General features: G+C 31.8%; 1 protein-coding gene across 3 annotated transcripts in view; it reads left to right on the top strand.

Annotated features, from left to right (window-relative positions):
- LOC148599050 (myosin-IIIb-like) overlaps positions 1–18,304 on the top strand; it is a 36,848-nt gene extending 18,544 nt beyond the window's left edge. For all 3 annotated transcript variants that reach the window (XM_088559995.1, XM_088559993.1, XM_088559994.1), the window contains exons 16-29: positions 160–226; positions 1,191–1,396; positions 1,627–1,741; positions 2,853–3,104; positions 4,484–4,566; positions 5,003–5,093; positions 5,864–6,021; positions 8,370–8,442; positions 8,917–9,075; positions 10,416–10,632; positions 11,717–11,811; positions 12,514–12,655; positions 13,326–13,451; positions 13,800–18,304. In XM_088559995.1, coding sequence (XP_088416121.1) covers positions 160–226; positions 1,191–1,396; positions 1,627–1,741; positions 2,853–3,104; positions 4,484–4,566; positions 5,003–5,093; positions 5,864–6,021; positions 8,370–8,442; positions 8,917–9,075; positions 10,416–10,632; positions 11,717–11,811; positions 12,514–12,655; positions 13,326–13,451; positions 13,800–13,915 — 1,900 coding nt within the window. In that variant the 3' untranslated portion in view covers positions 13,916–18,304. The remainder of the gene's footprint in view (positions 1–159; positions 227–1,190; positions 1,397–1,626; positions 1,742–2,852; positions 3,105–4,483; positions 4,567–5,002; positions 5,094–5,863; positions 6,022–8,369; positions 8,443–8,916; positions 9,076–10,415; positions 10,633–11,716; positions 11,812–12,513; positions 12,656–13,325; positions 13,452–13,799) is intronic.
- The last annotated feature ends 646 nt before the right edge of the window (positions 18,305–18,950 follow it).

The raw sequence follows: 18,950 nt of genomic DNA on the forward strand, positions 1-18,950 counted from the left end.
TCAGTAGTAATGTGACGATTGTAGGACTTGCTCATCGCATAGTCAGAGGACTTTCTTGCACCTAAGTCGTTGAGGATGAGGTTCAGATGTGAACTCTAATAAAGGAGCAATACCGAAAGTACACAAAAGTAAAAATCAGACATTAAATAAATCTTACAGGTTGCGAAACAGTCAGCATGAAGATAGCACAACTCCTCAAACTTCAACAGCTAGCGCTTATTTCAGGGTAAGTTGTGAAATGATTAATAAAATGTTTGATATGCATTAAGTTATTGTATGCTAGATCATAATACCGTGTACACGCGCGAGTTTGTGTGTTGTTAGTAGATATTTCCTAATAATTGACTAAAATCAGTGCTTGCAACAAATGCTGTAGATGTAATGCTGATCCCAGACATTGAAAGTCAAAGCCTCTTTGCATGCATGTGCTATTTGTTAATTATATTTGTTGTTGAAGAGTCATTGTATCAGAATACAGATGACTTGTCTTTTCGACTGCTGTTGGTCTGTGTAGAATCACTCCAAATTTGATGCAGACGAAGTTTAACTCAGAAATATATTGTTAAATTCATGAGTGTGTATGAACATCTTCCAATCAATCAATCAATCAGTCATTATTTGACATGACAAATTGTGCATAATTGGTAATTCTAGAAAATATGACAATGTTTAAATAATCTTCCAATGTTCTTTTCCCCAATGTGTCTTTGTATCTGTATGATAATCGTTTTTAAATCAAAGTCTATTTTGCTTTTTGAAGTTATAAAAATGTATTTTATTACAGTGTTTCATAAGAAATTACAACGAGTTACTGGATTTTTTATTTTGGTTTAATATAAAAAATACCGATAGGAAAAATAATGACACTTAACCTAAATAGATAGAAATTACGACATCTGGAATAATAATAATAAAAAAAAATAATTGTTCAGGTTTTGTACGGAATCCAATTGATTTCCGTTCTCTTTCAAACATTAATGACATCACTAACTAAACCACAATATTTTGTAACTGAAGCATTATTTGCTTTTTGTTTACTTCACAAAATTTGGGTTAAAATAAATAGACAATAGTACTTACCATTGAGTTCTCCAATAATATTTTTTCTTTTTGCAGAGTTCAAGCTATATAACCTTTGATTTTGCACAAATTTAGCTTAAACATTAATGCTATATCTGTTCTTCTGACAGAATTCCTTATCAAAACTGATTAAGAAAATGAACAAAGGTGAAGCCCTTTTTATCAGATGCATCAAACCGAACAGCAGCCAACATCCCAGGCATTTTGATGAAAAACTTGTGACGAGCCAACTGTTAAGCACGGGGGTGCTAGAGACAACAAAAATTAGGAAACTAGGTTATCCAACGAGAATACCATTTGAAGAGTTTATATACAGGTGAACATATATATCTGATATCATAACTGCGCAATTGATGCATGATGGTAGTTTAGTGGATTCTGTGTTTTTATGTCATTTACTGTGCTAAATTGAATCAGTTAAAAATATCTCTAGATATTCTGACATCAATAAGAACAGGACGAAAACTCATCTTTCTTGAATAATAGTATGGATAAAATGTTCTGGATACTCCTGCTTTATATTTTTGTATTCTGTAATAATTACAGGTATCATTTAATTGCGTTTCTTCGACCAGTAACTAGAAATGATATAGATCCACAGCTCTGTCAGCATATAATGAAAACGGCTTGTTTGAAGGGTTTCGATATAGGTAGATCGAAGGTAAGGATGTTGTATATCAAAACAGCTAGATCATCAAAAGATGCTTTCTAAATGTTTATAAATACATTGTAACCTTTCCCGATAAAGGTGTACATGCTCAAGTCGTGAGTTACTTATACGAGAACAAACCATCACTTCAATATCTGGGTGTAAATAATCTTTTCTAATGTTCTCCTCATTCTGGAACCTGGGCTGATTCACAAAAAACTCAAATAATAATTGCGAAAATTTTACTCGGAACTTAAGTAAAATTTTATTAGGAAAAATTATTATATAACCTGATTACATACTTAAAAAGTACATATCTTATATACATGTATTATGCCATAGAAAGAATAATATCAACATGATGCAAACATAAAAACTGAGCAATTTTCTAAAACAAAGCTTGGCCTATAGGTTCATTATTTGTTGAAATAATTGATGAACAGACTCGCCGATTTGTAACCGATTTGATTTACACTGTGAATTTAGAAATTCTTACAATGCTGATATTAGTGCCAAAATGTGATTGACTTCAATTCGCAATAATTGGAATTTTGAACATTAATTCTGGGTATTAACCAAAACTGCAAAAATAATATCGCGATTTCATCGAAAACAATGAAAATTACAATTGTTTTTGCATACTGAATCTGCAGTAAAATGTTTTCTTTTGGTGAAATATGAAACAGTTTTATACTGCATTCTATCTTTCTGAGCAACCAAAATGTGTTAACTGTATTTTAATTGATGACAGTATATTACACTTTGGCCCTGCCTACTTTTCTGCCCTTGCATGAACTACCTGTGTATCGTAGCGTCACTATGGGGTTCCACAAGTAGGGAAGAAATGTAAAACAGCACGTCCTCTAAAAATATGACTTGATTAAAAAATGATAAGGATTGCAGTATAAAGAAAATAACCGTATATTGACTAGAAATAAAAACAATATACGAATTTGACATCAGTCGAAAAGAAAACGCTCGACGAGCGTGGCGTTTACACCGATTTTAAGCCTCATCCGTATATTGATTGTTTTTATTTTCTAGTCAATATACAATTATTTTGTTTTAAATATGGTAATATGAGTCATTTTTGTATTGACGTCCATAACCCATTTCGTAACAGGTTTTCCTCAAGTATTTTCATACAGATCAATTGGACTTGTGTGTAGAAACTATCTATAAGGATATAATAACTGTTCAAAAATGTGCTCGAGGATACTTATCAAGAAAGTTGTACAAAAGACTAAATCATGGTCGGAGGGAACAAAATCGGGCACTAAGGGATTTTAGTATTGCCGTAACTACAAACTGTGATAGAGTTTTCCATATGATGATGTCCTCGAATGATCATGATGTTCTCAATTTTACGAAAATGGTAAGTATCTATGGTGATAATGGCACAAGATTCTGTACCTTTGAAAACAGAAAGAAAAACAACACATTATTACTACCAACCCCCATCCACCCCAAAAAAAAATAATAAAAAAAAACCAAACAAACAAAACAAAACAAAACAAAACACCAAATAAAACTTGGTAGTTTGACATCGATAACAAGGCTTTTGCTTTTCTTGATAGAAATTGTTTCAAGTGGTTCACATCTTCAAGGTATGTTTTGTTGATGATAATTTTAAATCAAAAGCATTGGTCAAACTTCGTATAGAGTTTGGTCGATAAGTGTATGATAAAAGAACTAATCCATCAGTTACCGTTCGATTTGTGACCGATAACTGATGGATGATCAGTTTCATCGATTAATTATGTCGGTCAATTTTTTTCAGGTTCAACAAGGGTATTATACATTGAACAATCGATAAACCTTGTACTTCTGTTTAAAATAATTATATTAAAAAATGTATTTTCTATGCACTGTTAAGTATCAATCGTAAAAAAAATAAAATTATATACCTTGAATAGTTAATTAGTCGTCAATTTTTTTTCTTGTTTGAGCCAAAATTGTGAAGCCTATACTTGACAGTGTTGTAAAACACTTGAATATGAGTAATGTACGTAATTATCATGTAGACAATAACACCCACTGTAGATAAGAAAATTACAAAACGGTGTAAAACTTAAAAAAATAATTATGTATGCCATTATTTCACTTATCTAGTTCAAAATTGTAAGTTTGGTTGGTATAAATAGTTTTTGTTCCAGGTTTTGTAATGACCTCATTTACATAAGCAAATAATCAGCAAATAGGTTAGAAAAGACCAATTTAAATGATATATTACTTTTAGGCCGTCTGAAATAAAAAAAAGTATTTCTGGCTATCCAGAATTAATTGAGGAGGTCTTGAAATCGAATTGTGGAGGTCCAAATAAATAATTAGACCTCCAGTAGTAATGATAATTTTGACTAATTACGCTTATTATATATATAAGGGTCTGAAAAATTCCCAACGATGTTACAACTGTCAAATTTGCAATTTTTTGGTCGTTCCCTCCGCGGGACTCGAACTCGTACCGCTGTGACATCTATGGCAACACCGCCTGCACTAAGTCCAGTGCCTTAGACCACTCAGCCAGCTAGGCTATATAAAAATATAGCTTTCGCTGGCCGGATCATTCCTCCTCGTACGATTAATCTAGGACTGTAACTTAGTACACTAAGTTACAGCCCTAGATTAATCCTACATGGAGGAATGACCCGGCCAGCTTGGTCTAGCACTAAGTTACAGCCCTAGATTAATCCTACGAGAAGGAATGATCCGGTATGTAGAAGGCTATATTTTTATGTATATACCGTTTTGTAGCATGGCAATAGAAGACCAAACAGATACTTACTGAAAGATTTAGAGGATTACCCAGATTATGATGAACCATCTAGTTCATACAGGTAATATTATTTCGAAAACAAACCCCCAAAAAAAACATGCGCTTATTTGTCTGCTGTGAGATTTCAAAACCAAAGTAACTAAATGGAATTTCTTTTAAGTTTATATAATGCTACATCAACTAAAGAACCAGAGCCAAATCAACGATCTCAAACACATTCTTGTCATATTCTCTAACATACAAATCAACGACCTCCAACGCATTCTTGTCATATTCTCTAACATACAAATTAAGCGCATCTTTTTTTTTTTTATAAATTATGACATACCATACATTCATTTTTTGAGTACTTTTTTACAATTAATTTGGGATTTAGATCTTCCTATATATTTGATTCTAATGATGTTGTTCAGAGTTACTTCTTGCACCACGTGTACAACATATCGAAATTTACAACATATATTATTGGTATTTCATTGCATTTTATTATATCATAGGAGTCCTGATACTAGGAGAGGACCTGGCAGAGGTAGTATATACTCCCCAGTAATTCCTCAGGACATTTCAAATAAGGAGTATTTGTACCAGGTACTGTAATATATCAATACTTTAAATTTAATTTAAAGAAGTGGTAATTATCCATCCATTACTACTCGAGGTATTTAATTTGACGAATATACATAGTTTGAAGCATCAAATTTTCTCTGTATTCCGTTTTTTTTTGTATATATTTATCATCTTATGAAAAAGGATGTTAAAGTATAACGTTAAAATTAAAAAAAAAAAAAATTATATATATTATATATGTCGGTGTCTTTTTCCATAATTTTGTCAATATGATACATACCATTTTTAAGTTCTAATGAGAATAGGACGATGGGACGCCATGCTATGTTTATGTTGGATTACCTGACTATTTTAGTCGATATGAGTTAGGCATAGCCTACAACCGAGCATTGCATTTAATGTACACTTTTCTTACGCTGGTTAAGGCATTGAAAAAGGGACGGTGTCTAAAAGGGGCGAGATTGGATAATTAATCTTTTGTCCATTTTTCAAAAAAGTGAGTGAATGTCTGTAGTAGGTGTCGCATGCGAAGCTCGGAATCAATAATTACGACGTATGAAACATGAGTTTAATAGGAATAGTATGTAGGAAAGTATCTGAAATTAAGATTGCAGATGTTAGACTTGTTATATCGGTTTTATAAGCTTACAAGAAATAATAGAAATAAACATTCTAAGGAGGTATATGAGACAGTCCATATTCGATGAAATGATAAACGGCAGACAAAATTTGGTACGACGTTTTATTTTCGAATAGTTTTAATTGAACCAGAAATTTCTGTTTTCTCATAGAACCAAGTGGGACAAATTATGAGCAAGTGGTCACAAATTCCAAGTGACGCATGGTGCAAGATAATCTACATGGAGTATAATAAACCTGTTGCCAAATTTTACATCATGGATAAAGATGTGATCATTGATGGCTCATACGAAAGTTTTGAAGGTGAAAAGTACGTCGTAAGATAAATAGTATATAGTAGACAGGGGTGATATCTTTGTTGTACTGGTATTTGTAGATTTTTAGGTGTTGGTCGTGGATTTGACGGAGGCACATTGAGTTTACTGGTGCCACGTAAGCAGAGCTAGTGAACGTATATTGTCAGTGTCGTACTTAAATGTCGATAGACGACAAATCTTTTAATATAATAGCGTTTTCTCCATTCTGACGCAACTGTCATTTATATCTATGAAAATCTGCAAAAATAGCTCTATGCATGTCATGTTTTAAACACTTTAGAAGTTTATCTTTGATTGAAAGAGCAATCAAGGGAACCAAGATTATAGCGGTTATCAAAAGAATGTAATCCAGAGACAAAGACCAGACATGAAAAACAGACATACACAACAAAGAACATAAAGTAACTAAAATCATACATACAAAGAAACAAAAGCAAATGAGCAACTCGGACTCCACTAAAAACTGGGAGCATGGACCAGGTGCACCGGTAGGGTAAGCGTCCTCTGCTTTTCTAGAAACACCCGCGGAGTTGCTCATAAAAAGTCAAGTCCGGGGTAGACGAAAGAGGAAAGAAAAACTAAGACACATTGAACAATTCAGTTTTTATGGCGCAGATGGATACACCGTAACGATCCACGAGTTCATGATGACGACCATATAACTTTTGTAGTGATGACTTCAATATTGTAGCAACATAACCCTGCTACAGAAGCCTATTTGTTAGAATTCTAGCGCGATACAAAAAATCTGCGTAGTTTCGGCAAGCTCTGACTTTTTATCCTGGTTTTATCCAGTAAAATTCAATGTTACAGTGTATGTTGCATTAAAATTATGAATATTTATTTTGTATTAGCTTACAATTGTTATTTTGATAATTTTTCAGCGATTGAACTTCCGTAAACTTAACCAACTTTTAAGTTTTCCTAAATTTTTCATTCATATTACAATTTTGAGCTTTCTTTTGAACGTTCATAAATCACTTTTTTATTCATTAATGTGATTGATAGCCATTTCAACGACTGTGGTTTCATTTATATTCATGGATATCAGCTTTCATGGTTAAAGAAAAAATCGTATATCGTTGGATGCGCGCGATTCGTGGGTCAATGTAAACAATTATTAGCGAAAATCATTGTTCGTTGGAATCTTAATTTCGTGGTTAACCTTTGCCCTCAAGAACCAAAATAAGTATCCAATGAATAGTAACCACAGTTTCTAGTATAAATGTATCTAGTCAAAAGACACATACATGACATGTAGAACAAAAAACCCTACAAACATTTATTTTATAAATTCACTTTCAGTTTGAATATCTAAGCTTTATCGTTTTTAATATAAAGAGGCCTTACTTCAAATTATGTGGTATTTTGTTCAGTACACAGGAAAATTGCAACATATATTGTTCATTTGTTTTGAAAACACACGAAAAATATATGTTCATCGTATTCAGGACCATCATGAAAAATATGAATAAACATATGTTTCTAACTAACAAAATAATTCATTTGTAAAACAGTTAAATAAAAGGCATATGATATTTATTTGTTTTCAATAGAATTTCATAAACGAGCAGACTATGGTTTCCATATGATTTTCAAAAAAAAAAACCATTTCGTTTGTAATTTTTTTAGTAGCACAGTCATATTTTACCATATTGGTCATAACATATGTTTCCATATGTTTTAAAACATATGAAAATATTTGATGCAATTTTTCCTGTGTATGGTTTATTGTCCCTAAAGACATGCGATTCCTTTCCATTGCTGAATTTGGGTTCGTTTTTAATCGTTTAAATATGAGTACGTAGGCCACTCCTTTAAATACGTAAACAGTATACTGACAATACATGTATCACGGAAAATGTAAAATAAATGTCTTGTTTGTGTTTGTGTACGTTTATCGTATTTATTATTTGTATTTTTCATTCATATTTATCATCCATTCATTCATCATACATCATTTGCATATTCATTGACGAATGACTGATGATGTATCGAGCACACCTTGCATGAACTAACTTGGTCCAACCCTAACTAAAACTGTCTTCAAATTCATTCCATTATAAGGCGTTGACTTGAGCACTGGCTGACACCACCTCAATTGTATTTTTGCAGGTTAGTTTCTGTCTAAATTGAATTTATTTCAATATTTATTGATTTCAGAATATCGGTTTTCATATTAATTATATATACTTTTAAATTATGCAGTTTATTTATGAACGTTTTGGTTAATTGTATTTTTGCAGCCAGAAGGTAATGACAAAAATACCGGCGACACATGTATTAACATAAGATTGATATTTTTGAATATTTAAATCAATATCTGTAGTTATTCTTTCAGGATAGGTATAGGTGCATTCAGGAATCCTGATAGGGATGCTAAAACAGAGGAAATCCGTAGTTATGTTGGTAGGGTGAGAATCTTTATTTAACATAGAGTAAGACGGTGATGGTGTAAAAGTTAATCGATTACCCTCCAAACCGTTCCTGTTTTTTTTCTTCAGTTTTGTATGTTTTGTATGTTTTACTAATTTGAAAATGGATTAAAACCCTCACTTGTATGAATGAAGAACCAAGATTCTAGTGGAAATCAAAAGAACGCAATCCAGGGAATGGATAAAATACAACATAATCAAATTTATTCTATTATTCTACTAGTCACATAATACATCGAAATTATACATATTTTATTCAATCAAATTGGTATCAAGTCATCAAAGTCGTCGCCACATCGTTAAATATTTTGATAGTTATTTTAAATTTGATGGAATTTTATCATTTGCGATGGTATGCATGGAGGTCTGTAATTTTGTATTAACAGTGCTATATAAGTATTAGTGGTCGTGTACATCTTGTTAAAAATCCCTCTATTTTGTTTCGTTACTTAGGGTCTTGTTTTGAGAAAAGATGAGGACAGAAATATTTTATCAAAAAAGGTAGGAAAAAATGAGTTCGTTGTCCGTGACTTTGATGCTCCCCAGAACTACTGTTTCTCTGAGGAAGTTCTTGAGAATGAAGGACAAATACCACATGACCGGTTTATGAAGGTAAAAATAAATGATGTCATATTCTGAAGATAGTCTGTTTGTGTGATTATTATTGAAATAATCGAAATTTCAAGCATTGAATAGAAAATGAGACAGAAGAAATAGCTATGATCTTTTTATACAAAATTGTGCCTATGTGCTTTTTGTTTTTCTTTTTTTATTCCTCATACACACACAAAAATGTCACATATGATAATCACATCCTTCTCATCGTATACTACTCAACTAATATTATATAATAATCATATTGATCTACAAAAAGCATAACTCAATACTTAACCCTACTGCTACTGGTCTTTTGATATTCTTTTTTTTAAAATTTTTTACTGCTTTTGCATGTAGTCAGGATTTTATAATGAATTTTACACCATCAACTGACTAGGATGCAATAGGGTTGTTTATTCATTATATAAAACACAAAATCCTTACTTCAACATAATATTATTTTTGAAACCTCTCACCTTTCCTCTCCCTATTGCCCTCTCTGCAACATTCAGTACTTTCTCACTTAAAAAAAATCATTTAGAAAATCAAATAGAGTTTAAAGGAAATGTTTAGTTAATGAACATTAAAAAAAAATAATGGTCAACAAATTCAGTCTCGTTTTAACAAAATATGCATAAATAGTTATCTTTCAAATGAAACTTGTACAAAAAAAACATTAGTTGAAATAACTCTATGTAAAAACGATATTGAAAATTAAACAAATAAATGTCAACACAACATTTTATGTTCATAATAAAATACGTTGACCAACCTGGATTCAGTCTGAAGCTCATTTTCCCATTTGATGAACTTATCATTTTGGACACAGCACTGATGGTCAATTAATTCATTGTAAAGATTTGTAATACTCTTTGTCATTTATTTTTTTGCAAAAAAAATCATCAACTGCAATAAATTTTCCACTATTGAAATAGTATATTTGTTCCTAATAAACAAGTTGACATCTTTTTCTGGAACATTTGCTATAGGAGAAAAGTATCTCACAAACAGTCTTTCAGATTAAAATTCAAGACAGGTATACAAAAATCAAGAGCATAAAACACATCTTTCCAGAACAGACTATTAACATTCTTAGCCATTTCTAACACTTTGTTTTGCATAGCAAAAGCGCTCTAAACCCATCTATATATAATATACATGATATTCTTGGATAGTATTCAAATCACGCGTCGTTTGAAAGTTGGAAGACGTCGGGTAAAATATATTTTTCCCAACATTTCAAAATTCTTGTATAATTTGAAGATTGTCTGTAGCGTGTAGAGTCAGTTCTAAACGCCAGATACTTGTTTGGAGCTTGGTAATCCCTCCTCAGAGAAAAAGTTTTGACTATTTAGGTATTTGATATGACCGAGCTTCATGGACACATGGGTCTGGCAATCGAGAAAACTAAGACTACTGATTCAGACAGTCTGAGGTTCAGTGCACCATCATTACAGCTCAAATCTGTGATAGGTATCAGCCTTGTTCGTGACCATGATGACATCAGTCAGACACCTTGTTGGTTGATGGTCATTAGTATAGAAGCTCTTAGAGCTATACAGGACCAAGATGGTATATATAAGGATATTACATACCTGTTGTTATTTGGACATTGTCTGATGTAGGAGAGTTTGACATAAAAGCCCTTTTTTCACGAAAAGAAAAAGAAAGAAAAAAAATTTAGTATTGTTCCACAGAAAATACATTAACTTCAACCAAAATCTGCAACAAATGTTACATTTTTATCTGAGAGATTCTATTTTTTTTTCATTGATATGTGGGATATTACTGTATGATAGTATTGTATTATTAAGTAGACATTTTCGTTCGGAGTTGCTACATTTTATTGTTTCGCTGAAAAAGACAATCTACGAAATCTCAATAAAAGTACTAGTTTCTCAATATTAAAACCTAGTACTTTTACACACATTCTCTTAATATCGGTTTTGCGTAAAATAAAACGTACAATTTTAATCCCACAAAAACAACAAAGGTTTCTACAGTATTAGATGCATGTATATAAAGACAAACTATGGTTTAAACAATATTCAAAGTAAAAAACAGAACCAGGACAAAGATTAAAAACATTGGCGAAGATAAATTTGTCACGAAACAAAAAACAAAAACAAAAAACAAAAAAACGAAAGGGTGTGATAACAGCAATTTTAGTAAACTTAATAAATCCCAAGTAGTAAGAAAGAAAATGGTATTGAAAGAGTAATCAAGGGAACCAAAGTTATAGCGGTAACCAAAGAGTAATCAAGGGAACCAAGGTGATAGCGGTAATCAAAGAGTAATCAAGGGAACCAAGGTGATAGCGGTAATCAAAGAGTAATCAAGGGAACCAAGGTCATAGCGGTAATCAAAAGAATGTAATATAGGGACAAAGACCAGACATGGAAAACAGACATACACAACAAAGAACATAAAGTAACTAAAATCATACATACAAAGTAACAAAAGTAAATGAGCAACTCGGACTCCACTAAAAACTGGGAGCTAATAATTGAAAAAAAATATATCGTACAAAGTACATATTATAATGAAACACGAATGTGCCATATTTATTCCTGTGATATATTTCTATTCACAATAAGGAAACCTGCAGCATGTATTACGATAGTGAATCCAATACCACACCATTCTATGTTTTCAGTAATTAACCATGTTCTACAGAAGATAACTCAAATGAAGATGAGAACTGATGAAGATGTCGAGAAAGAAGAAATGACTAACGATCTTTTACTCAGGGTTTGTATTCCACTTTTTTGTGTTTTACAATTACACTCCACTTTAAACCAAATAACCTCCATCTAATGTACTGTATATAACTTTCCTTAATGTGTGTTAATAACGTTACCTCTTCCTGCTGTCCTGAATGTCAACGTTTTACCAAACCTACGCAAAACAACAACATGAAGCTCTTTCTCTTGTATGTTACTTACGGAAAACGGTAGTTTTTAAGTGGAGATATTACATTTCACAGTGAAATGGACGTTATTCAGTTTGTTGACGACGTCACAGTCGATTGACGTAACGTTGTTATTGGTAGTTGTCGATATTTTCACTATCACTGCCGTGGAATTTAGTAGAAAGCAGTAGGCAATAAAATGTAAAAACGTTGATGATACAATATAATACGATTGTAACACGAACTGCAGTTCAAGGATACAAAGCTTTGTAATAGCTGATGCAGTTCTACAAAAGATACTGCGTTAATCTAATTAATTCAAACTTTTGTTACTGGAAACGTTCTTAATTTTGTGTTGTACTTGTTTTTGCTTTTTTTTAAAGGTGGACAGATAAGCTAAAACTAAGTATACGCAAAATTATTTTGCACACTATGAAATGCTTATCATCTTATAAAAATCGCCGTAATTGTTGCCCGAGAATATGTTCGCATGACAGAATCGGCGAAAAGTAATTTGATTCAAGTTGATCTGTAAATTTTAGCACAAGGGACGAGAATGGTCTAAACATAAACAGAGGGACGATAAGAGGAAAAACGCTCCTTTGAGAAAGATAAGGATGGAAATGAGGCAACAGGGTCTTGATGTTAAAGATTTAAACATGCCGTACAGCTGGGACCAATCAAGTATGTACCCCTCAAATGTATCGCCAAAAATATAAAAAAAGTCTTCTTTTAACCATTTCCGAGGCTGATAGTTGCGGGTATATGTATCGAAATCAGCTTAACTTAAGAGAAAAGCATGAGTTAAGGATCATTTCTTGATGCAAAGATGTTGAATGAATATTGTGAGTGATTAAAAATAAATCATGGATTTTTCAAACCTGGTAATTTAATAAATTAAAAATAAAAGATATTTACAGTCAAAGCCTAACAAAAAACTCAAAAATAAAAACAACAAAACCAAAACGATGAATAGGAAACAGGGAAACAACAAATTACATACATTCAATGCTAAACACACACAATTACGAAAATGTAAGGTTCAGTCAGTAGTTGATTTCATAAAATGTTTGTGACTTTAGTCATAATTTTAATGTCATAATAAAAAAAACACATCAGCAACGATAAATATTTGATTTTTTTAATTCGACACCAAAAGGACGTTGCATATTATACTCAGGTTATAAGTGTATATGACACACTATACCTAGAATTCAAAAACTATAATATGCACAAATGCCTTTGCATTGATATTAAAATTGACTAATTGATATTGTTTTACAAGTGTAAAAACTATGAAATCTTAATATTTCTGTATAATGTGCTTTGAACGGAAAGTAATTGATTTCTGCAGAACCCAAGAAAAAGAATAAAACGTTTTCCGCATTACAAGAACGGTTAGATAATATTGCTGGAGAAGGCTATGATGAAGATGAACCAGCATCTATAATTGGGGGATACAGATCTAGCAGGAGAAATGGTATAGCTCTAGTAGCTTACAGTGCATGATTTTATTTAATATTCAAAACTATAGAAATATTTTTTCAAGAAACGTTGAAAAGAGTATTGTAGTGAATTTACTTCTTATCTACAGTATATTTGTGGAAGTTGTATGAAGAATCTGAAATGATCAATATTCTATTGTAAATGTGTTTTTGATAATGAAAATAAAATGATGTACGTATTGGGCATTGATTGTAAGATAAAACGTTTAAAATAATTTGATTTGCCAAAATGGTCAAACAAGTGAATAAACAACCAAAAAAAAGTAAACAAATTAAAATACAGAGGGTACAATGTTTAGATTTAAATCATATTTTATTTTCAGATCGATTTGAAAAAGGCAGCACTGCAAGCAGTATGGCATATGATCAAGGACCTGTGAGAAAAGAATGGGCAAAGATGCGAGCAACAATCAGAGAAGAAGTAGAGGATGAAGCATAGAAATTTTGCCTTAATACAACTGTAGCTAGTTGTTTCTGCCATAGTGCCAATTGGATTTAGAAAGGGGTAGTGTCTTTTGTTGACCTTTCGTCATGGTCAATAATAACAAACATTTTTTTGGTTTGTTAAAGATAAGTTGAAATTAACATTGAAGTATTTCAAATCATTTTTAAGGGAACGAAGCGTTTCCTATTAAAATGGCTAGAACATGTATTATTTTATGGTTATAATATAGTTGGCGAATACTGTATTCCAGCTAATTATCGCGAGGTGCTATTTTTGGCGTACTTTAACGATTTGTATTATAATTCGTAAATAGGTTCCGCGAGATATTAATACTATTTGTACTTAGTGCATCACTTAACATCCGCTAAAAATTAAAAAAAATCGTGACTATTCCTTAAAATCGCCAAATTCTACACCCGCCAAAATCTCCCGCCATACATTATTACTATTGTATCATTTTAATCTTGGTGCATTTTGTCTCACCGTCAACTACTCTAATATTAATAATCATTTATTTTTATTTATGACAGGGTTTTAATCAAACATACCAGAATAAACCTTGCTGCTAGATCTGATTTATTTTCCTCGACTTGCAGAAATATATTTCATTATCCTTCATTTATCATTCATCGGAATAAAATTATCGATTTTAGTGAAGTTGTAGCGTAGTCATCTTGTACTAAACATAATAATTTACTCATTTCATTAATTTGTGTAAGAAATGATATGGAATTTAATGAAACGGATTGAGATAGTGAAGATACTATATTATTGTCATGTAAACAAACTTCTCCAGTACGACAAACAGGAAAAAGGCTTAAGTTTGGGAATATTTAAACAATCTAAAAGTTTTGATTTGAGTAATGTTTGAAGTGGAGAATATTCTCATACTAAAATTGTCATTCATGGAAATCAGGAATAATATTAAACTTAATTATTTTTTTTTCAAATTTGAATTTAATGAATGGTAGTTTGATTTTATGTAGTTATGTATACGTTAAATGTTATGGTTTCTTAATTTTCTAGGCATTATAATAATCTATTTTTAGGACATTAGGACAGATACATAAACAAGATAGTAAGTTGTATGACATTTAAGTAGCAGCCTTTATTAAACATCAGACAGGAGGTGATTCATTAATACGTAAAACCCACCAAATTTACTTTAATTTCTTATTCAGAATCAGTTACAGATCCCAGAAACAGTCTTGTCATGTTGGTGCTGCACTTTTGAGATAAATTTGTATAGATTGTGTATGAAAGTGGTGTTTTGGAAGAGTAATTGTTCTGTTTTGGTTGATTTGTGTAGGTAATTAGTGTGTGGTTTTCTAAAAAAAAAAAACGTAGATTTAAATACAGACAGGAGTATTGTTAGGTAAAAGTATAGCATACTCAGACCGGAAAAACATTGACTGTTCAGTATTTTTTTCTTAACCACGAATCACCTCTGCCATAGATACTGTCTTATACTATGTGGACTAGCACTTAAAAGCTTCTTTTCTGAACTTAGTACAAGAGTTAATGCAATATTGATAGGTACTTTTATTTTTTAGACTTAGATTTAGGTTACCCTTGTAAATATGACATTATTTGATCGATAATTGCATCACACACTGTTATTATTTACTAGTATTTTATTCTCTACAACAGAAGTTACGAAAATATTGAAATATATTTCATTGGTTCTTTAAATATACTCCGGAACTTCACAATGTAACGAATGGACTAAGTATGATCAATATTTACTTCTCTGCACGTATAACTGTGTACAAACAAGTACAATGTTTAGTGTAACAAGGTGAATGCTTGAGGTCAATTTCCTCATTCAGCGATGAAATATCATTTAAGCTAAGAAGGCGATAGAAATGTCACCAATTTTAATTCTCTGCCAAAATAGTGCATGTTAGTACTTAAAAAGTTTTCATAAACTAAATGCACCCACATTTTAATTGCATTTAATTATCTCGCTCATCCTCCAGTTTTACATATTAAAACCCAAAGGGTAAAAGAGTACGTAATCAAGGGAACTAAGGTTATAGCGGTAATCAATAGAATGTAATCCAGGGACAAAGACCAGACATGGAAAACAGACATACACAACAAAGAACATAAAGTAACTAAAATCATAAATACAAAGTAACCAAAGCAAACTCGGACTCAACTAAACACTGGGAGCATAGACCATGTGCACCGGTAGGGTAAGCGTCCTCTGCTTTTCAAGAAACACCCGCCGAATTGCTCATAAAAATACAAGTCCGGGGTAGACAAACGAGGAAAGGAAAACTATAATTCGTTGAATAAATCGGTTGTCATGGTGCAGATGGCTACACCATAACGATCCACGAGTTCATGATGACGACCATAGAACTTTTGTAGTGATGACTTCAATCTTGTAGCAACATGACCCTGTTCTAGAAGTGTATTTGTTATAGTTCTAGTGCGATACAAAAAGTCTGCGTAGTTTCTGCAAGCTCTGGCATAACGTATGAGTTGTGATGTGAACACTCCATACGCAGGTGCCGAAGGGATGTTGCCACAGATGAAAGGAAAGTTGACAATTCTGAATGAAATGTCATCACGTTTGTCGTAAAGTTCAGTCAATAGTTTTCCTTTACTATCGATTTCTAAGTGTAGGTTTAAATATGAGGCTGACTTCACAGTGTATGTAGTATCCTTTATCTCAAGTTCTTTTGGGTAGATGCGATGTATCAAATCCCCAAAATTATGATTGTTTAAAGATAATACGTCATCTATATAGCGGAAACTGAGATTGAAGGATCTAGCCATACGATATTCTTTCTTTCTGATCAGATCAGCTATAAAGTCAGCCTCATAAGAGTGAAGGAATAGGTCAGCAAGTAAAGTAGCACAATTTGTTCCCATAGGAATGCCGACCGTTTGTTGAAAAACACGTCCATCACACTGGACAAATATGTTGTCGATTAAAAATTCCAGCATTTTGTAAACATCTTCCTCTGTATATTTGGAAGATGATAGGATAAACATTTGTTTAAAATTTCGAACGGGCTTAACTGAAAACTTTCAGAAAACATTTTTAGATTACACAAAATACTTTGCCAAGTATTCCGAATTTTTATAGCATTATTGGTACACTCGTACTCTTCTTTTCCGGTTTGTACTGGCCTGTGTTTCACATTTTCCATAATAAAACCTTATTTTGCGTTTTAGTAACGTTTATTAACCTTTGTCACGCATAACAATGAATGTGGTTTTATTGCCCTGTCAATATGACGAAAACAAATACGGATTATAATAACATATTGCCATTACCTTATTATATATGCTGATGTCTGCACTATCTATTGTGATACCAAAGCATATCATCATGTCAGATACTGGTATTGTAAAAATAATTCCAACAAATGTATGATCAAAGATATAAACTACGATACATAAATAATATAATCATTACATAAGGTGTTATCCTGAATCTTTTGGAGTATGTCTCCTCTAGTATTCGATAACGAATGAGCTTGCAAGTCCATTTTTTACCACAAAGGAAAGTGCACGCAAGTTTATCCGGGCAATACTGTCAAGTGTTCATGCAACAACTCTCAATAAGAAAAAAAAGTTGTTGGCAGTGCATTCGTGTAATCAATAACATTTAAAAGCCATATTTTTGTATTAGTGCCATGTGACATTTTGTAAAATTTTATTGTCTTTCAGTTTTTATGACTTTGATTAAAACTTTATCTTTAATTTTTTGATAGTAAATTTCTCATAATAAATTCGGCATTATTAATCGACCCTTAATCCTGCATTCAAAAATGTCCAGTGAAATTAGCATGAATTGTTTTATCAGAAGTTATAACATGTCTTCGTATCACTACTTCCCACTAAATTATTATATGTGATTAAAGTAACAATAGATGCGTGATTGTGTACTGAAAAGGTAGATTAAAGGATTTGTTTATATGACATGAGTTACTTTCTCATTGATGGAGGTAAACTTAGCTAGGTCTAGTTATGTACTAACACAGAGTATAATATAGCATTTTACAACAAATCCATTTAATTAAAAAGAAACGTGTTTTATGATCTTTTTAAGGAGGTAGACCTAGGGTAAGGGACATAACTCTTAGTAATCATTGGAACGTTTGTATTCGACATTTTATATCAATATAATGTAAGCATCAAAGTATCTTCATTTTTCATTCTGTTCCAAAGATATATTTGGAATGTTTTTGTGAAATTGAATAAGACACAACGATATCATTGATTTCAAGAGTTGTGTCCCTTACTCTAGGTCTTCACCTTTATTATGCCTAAGAGTTGTACATATTGAATCTCACTGATGTATTTTTGTACTTATTAATATGTCTGCAATAGAGGTTGTCATATAATTAAAGATGTTTATTGTAACTTGATTGTCTTGTTCATGATTACATGAATTGCACGATGAATCTCACTACATATGTATTCAGGTAATAATAATGTAAAATTGATGTTAAAACATGCAAAATAGTTTACCTTTGTAGCACGTGATCAGCAGGTGATATTTGACTACTTCAGATTACGGTAGCGACTTTTAAAATATTTTTCAGTTCAACAAGATGTTGTCATCAGAATGTGAAACTAACGCTATTGTAATTTTTTTAATTCCTAAGTACGAAAATAAAATAACATAAAAACAATTCATGTGCGAATAAAAAGGTTACAATAACAGTCACATTCGCCAATTAAAAGTTAGTAAAACAAAGAGTAATCATGGGAGCCATTATTCTAGCGGATATCAAAAGAATAGAGTTGGTATAAAAGCTTCTAAGAGCTTATGTTATTTTGTGATATGTGCTCACAAACCAGACTTAAAAAAATCACTTACTTATATAATCTAGGGATAAAGACCATACGAAAACAGGTTCACACAACAAAGAACATAACATAACAATAATAAGACATACAAAGTCTATTAAGACTCCACGAAAGACTGGGAGCAAGACAAGATTCACCTGTAGGGTAAGCGTATTCTGCTTTTCTGGAAAAACTCACCGAGTTGCTCATAAAAATT

Source organism: Perna viridis, chromosome 14 (assembly GCF_037379345.1).
Source record: "Perna viridis isolate PV_CMFRI_1.1 ecotype Kerala chromosome 14, ASM3737934v1, whole genome shotgun sequence".
NCBI lineage: Eukaryota > Metazoa > Mollusca > Bivalvia > Mytilida > Mytilidae > Perna > Perna viridis.